Source organism: Talpa europaea, assembly GCF_964194135.1.
Source record: "Talpa europaea genome assembly, chromosome: 11".
In the NCBI taxonomy this organism is placed as follows: Eukaryota; Metazoa; Chordata; class Mammalia; order Eulipotyphla; family Talpidae; genus Talpa; species Talpa europaea.
This window is the reverse complement of record NC_140078.1, coordinates 70,273,533-70,277,906: the sequence shown is the minus strand read 5'-3', so window position 1 is coordinate 70,277,906 and position 4,374 is coordinate 70,273,533. Positions and strand designations below refer to the sequence as shown.

Genomic DNA, 4,374 nt, shown 5'->3' with positions numbered 1-4,374 from the left:
GCAGTTGAGGGATTGGGGCCACACCAGCCAGATTAGAAGAGCAGGGGGCTGAGCTGTACTCACCTGTCCTTGTTTCTGATTGGCTCTCGGGTACCCTCAGCCCCCAAATCCCACTCAGTAACCTCATCAGGGCCTGCATAGGTCTGTGGAGAGCCAGTTGATTGCCAGTTCTGGGGTCAGAGGGTATCTGGGAGGCCAGAACTGGCCTCAGCCTGGCTCTGGAGATCCTGACCATCCAGAAGAGCCAACTGACCACCCTGTTCCTTCACCGGCTGCTGGGATCATGGGGGCTGGGGCCAGCGCTGAGGAGAAGCATTCAAGAGAGCTGGAAAAGAAGCTGAAAGAAGATGCTGAGAAGGATGCTCGAACCGTGAAATTGCTGCTTCTGGGTAGGGGTGTGGGTCCAGGTGGGGCCACTGCCTCCAGGTCAGGGCTCTTGTGTGACACAGAGATGTTTGGGAATGAAACTGTGTCAGGGCAGGGAACAGAATGGGAGCCAGGCCAGGCTTGACTGGTGATACCTTAATCCCCCAAGCCTGGGTATCCCACAAAGCCCCTCTCTAGAGGGCCTCAATAGCCCCCCTTTCCAAGAAGTGTGTGCCAACCACCCTTTTGTGTAAGTATGTGTACAGGCACACTTTTGTCCTGGTTAGGCTCTCCAAAGCACCAGCCTTTGGGCCGTGGGCTTGCTAGGTAGGGCAAAGAAACCAGGCACCCCTTCAATAAGGCTGTTCCCTCAGGAAGCAGAAGGCCAAGCTGTCCTGGGAGGGGTCAGCCTCTAGGACCACCCAGATGCACACACAGTGACCCTCAGTTTCCAGAGATTCATTATTGGCAAACCTGTAAAGCCACGAAATGTGGTGGGAGGGCACCGAGACCAGTGGAAAATAGAGAAAGCCGTGTTCAGGGCCCCTTGGGTAGTGAGCGGAGATGGGGCTGATCCAGTGCCTTCCCGCCAAGGGGAGGCAGGAGCCACGTTAAAAGGCAGTGCAGGTTCTACCCAGGTTCTCCGGAATCCGTTCAGGCAGTGGAAATGGACAGGGAGACCAAACCAGAGTACCCCGGGGAAGGCAGAGGTCTCATTAACTGCTCCCAACACCCTCCTGAAGTCAGTCTCAGACGGGCTGTCCTCTGGCCTCTCCCCCACCCAAAGGGTTAATTCCCTCTGACACTCCCCTTTCCCCCACCCCCACACTCTCCTCCCCACCCAAGTGAAAAGCAGGGGTTGAACCAACTCCAATAGTCCTGCACAGGCAGTACCAGAACTCTCCACAAGGTGACACTCTGGGTTTTATTTATTTTGTCTCCGACTAATTGACTGCATGTATCAAGGTCTCAGCAGGTCCCCAGAACTGTTAAGGGTGTTGATTCCTCTTTTCATTCCCCTTTGTCATTCTGACTTTTTTTTTTTTTATAAAGAGGCATGTGTTTTTATTTATTTATTCGTTTGTTTTGTTTATACAAGCACTGGGTACAGTCAGAAGTGCAGGAGGGTGAGAGAATTCACCAGAGCCAGAGTGGGGAGCAGAGCAGGCAGAAGGACCAAAGTACACTGCTGAGGGGAGCAGCGGGCGGCAGGAGAGGTCTGCGCGCCATGTGGGACCCTCCTCCGGTGGCCGGGGAGCAGCCGGGGATCGAACCGGCGCCGCAGAGGCCACGGGCAGCTTCGCAACCCAGCGCTCAACCACTGCGCCACCGGGGAGGCCCCATTCTGACATTTTTTTTTAAAGATTTATTTATGCATACAAGAGCTTGGGTACAGGCCAGAGATGCTGCGCGGCAGTGGGGGGGGGGAGGGAGGAAGGAAGGGGGGAGCTGAGAGGATCCACCAGAGACAGAGCGGGGAGCAGAACAGGCAGACTGACTGAAATACACTGCTGAGGGGAGCAGCAGGTGAGAGAGGAGAGGTCTTCTGTGCCATGTGTGCTGCTCCCTGGCGGCCGGGGATTGCACTCACGCTACAGAGGCTGTGGATTGCTTCATAGTGTGATGCTTAACGCCTTGCACCACCACGGAGGCCACATTCTGACATTCAGGAGCATTTTCTGACCAGGGCATCATCCTTTCCTTCTGGGGGGTGGGGGAGGGGAGCAGGGGTCATGGGGTTGGGCTGGTGCCCGGGGTCCACCTAGCCATCTTGCTAAGGGTAGGGGTTGGGTGGGACTAGGAGGGTTGTTGCGGTTATCCTGGTTATCCAGCCGAGCTTCCTTTCTAGGTGCTGGTGAGTCAGGGAAGAGCACCATTGTCAAGCAGATGAAGTGAGTGCCCCTGTCTTCTGGAGGTGTGTGTGTGTGTGTGTGTGTGTGTGTGTGTGTGTAGATGGTCCTTCCCCACCAGTTCAGGAGGTGCTAACCCTGCTTGCCCTGGCTATAGGATCATACACCAGGATGGGTACTCCCTGGAAGAGTGCCTCGAATTCATTGCCATCATTTATGGTAACACCCTTCAATCCATCCTGGCCATCGTGCGTGCCATGACCACGCTGAACATCCAGTACGGAGACTCTGCACGTCAGGTGTGCCAGGAGATGGGTTGAGGTGGACCTCTGGGGACTGAGACTCAGGGCGGTATCCAGTCCAGTGCCACCACCAACCACTCCCACCCCAACCCCAGGATGACGCCCGGAAGCTGATGCATATGGCGGATACCATCGAAGAGGGCACGATGCCCAAGGAGATGTCGGACATCATCCAGCGGCTGTGGAAGGACTCGGGAATTCAGGCCTGTTTTGAACGTGCCTCGGAATACCAGCTCAATGACTCCGCGGGCTAGTGAGTGAGCAGTATGGGCGCCGGGCAGGTGGGGGTGGGGAAGGGGGTCATGGGCAGGGCTCTGCCACGCCCTACCACCACCTCTGCCCACACACACTGCGGGGTTCCCTGCAGCTACCTTTCTGACCTGGAGCGCCTGGTAGCCCCTGGCTATGTGCCCACTGAGCAGGACGTGCTGCGCTCACGTGTCAAGACCACGGGCATCATCGAGACACAGTTCTCCTTCAAGGATCTCCACTTCAGGTACAGCCCTGCGCTGGCAGGCGCCGCACCCTGGCTCCTGGCTCTGCCCGCGAGTTCACCGCCGAGGCCCATTCCCATCCCTAGGAGAGCCTGCCCCTCCCCTGAGACAGACCTGGCCCCTCCACATGCCAGTCCCCTCCCTCCCCTTCCCCCCTCAGACAGCATTAAGAGGCTAGGGCATCCCTCTGGGGCATCTGGAGGGCTCAATGCGTGGGTTCAGGCCCCCGTGGCCCCGCAGGATGTTCGATGTGGGCGGACAGCGCTCGGAGCGCAAGAAGTGGATCCACTGCTTCGAAGGGGTGACCTGCATCATCTTCATCGCGGCGCTCAGCGCCTACGACATGGTGCTGGTGGAGGACGACGAAGTGGTGCGTGTCAAGCAGGCCCTGACCATTCGGGGGAGGCGCAGAGCTGCCACCCCGGGGAATGGGGGAGACAGTGCCCAAGGAAGGGGAAGCAGCTGAGTGTGGAGATTCGTTCCAGAGAGGTCTGAGGAGGAGAGGAGGCAGCCAGCAACCCCGCTGGAGGGGGGCCTTGGGGGCATCTGTCTGAGGGGGGAGGCCCTGAGAGGAGGGGTCCTCGGGTTGGACACGGACATGGTGCCTGCCGCGCCCCCGGTTTCCGACAGCCGCTGCCCTCCTCAGAACCGCATGCACGAGAGCCTGCACCTCTTCAACAGCATCTGCAACCACCGCTACTTTGCCACCACGTCCATCGTGCTCTTCCTCAACAAGAAGGACGTTTTCTCCGAGAAGATAAAAAAGGCGCATCTCAGCATCTGCTTCCCGGACTACGACGGTGAGGCGCCAGGCGGCGCTCCAGCCCCACGAGCCCGCCTGCGCCCCTCGCGCGGCGAGGGTTTGGGGCGCCAAGTGAGCGCCGGTCTCCCTCGCCAGGGTCCAACACGTACGAGGACGCGGGCAACTACATCAAGGTGCAGTTTCTCGAACTCAACATGAGGCGGGACGTGAAGGAGATCTACTCCCACATGACTTGCGCCACAGACACGCAGAACGTCAAGTTTGTCTTCGACGCTGTCACCGATATCATCATCAAGGAGAACCTCAAAGACTGCGGCCTCTTCTGAGGTGGGGGCCTTACCCAGCAGGATCGCTCCTGTCGTGCCCTTTGAACTTAGAACCCTAAGCCGTATCCCCAGTTGTGCACCCCACATCGCTACTCAGGCTGCTCAGGATCATCTTGTCTCGCCCCAGTTCTCAATCCCAATTCCCCTCCCCCCACATCCAGACCCCACTGTTTCCAGGCCCCACCCTGGCTCCTCAGGCTCCACCCAACTGCCAATGGTCACGCCCCTCACTAGCGAGCCCCACCCACTTTATCTCGTGTGGGAGACCCAGGT

General features: G+C 58.5%; 1 protein-coding gene across 1 annotated transcript; it reads left to right on the top strand.

Annotated features, from left to right (window-relative positions):
* Positions 1–283: 283 nt before the first annotated feature.
* GNAT1 (G protein subunit alpha transducin 1) lies at positions 284–4,101 on the top strand (the record flags this gene model as incomplete). The annotated part of the gene is made up of 8 exons (XM_084246746.1): positions 284–389; positions 2,216–2,258; positions 2,374–2,515; positions 2,614–2,771; positions 2,886–3,014; positions 3,253–3,382; positions 3,659–3,812; positions 3,911–4,101. The coding sequence occupies 8 exons, from the start codon at positions 284–286 to the stop codon at positions 4,099–4,101; spliced, it is 1,053 nt and encodes a 350-aa protein (XP_084102872.1).
* Between the last annotated feature and the right edge of the window lie 273 nt (positions 4,102–4,374).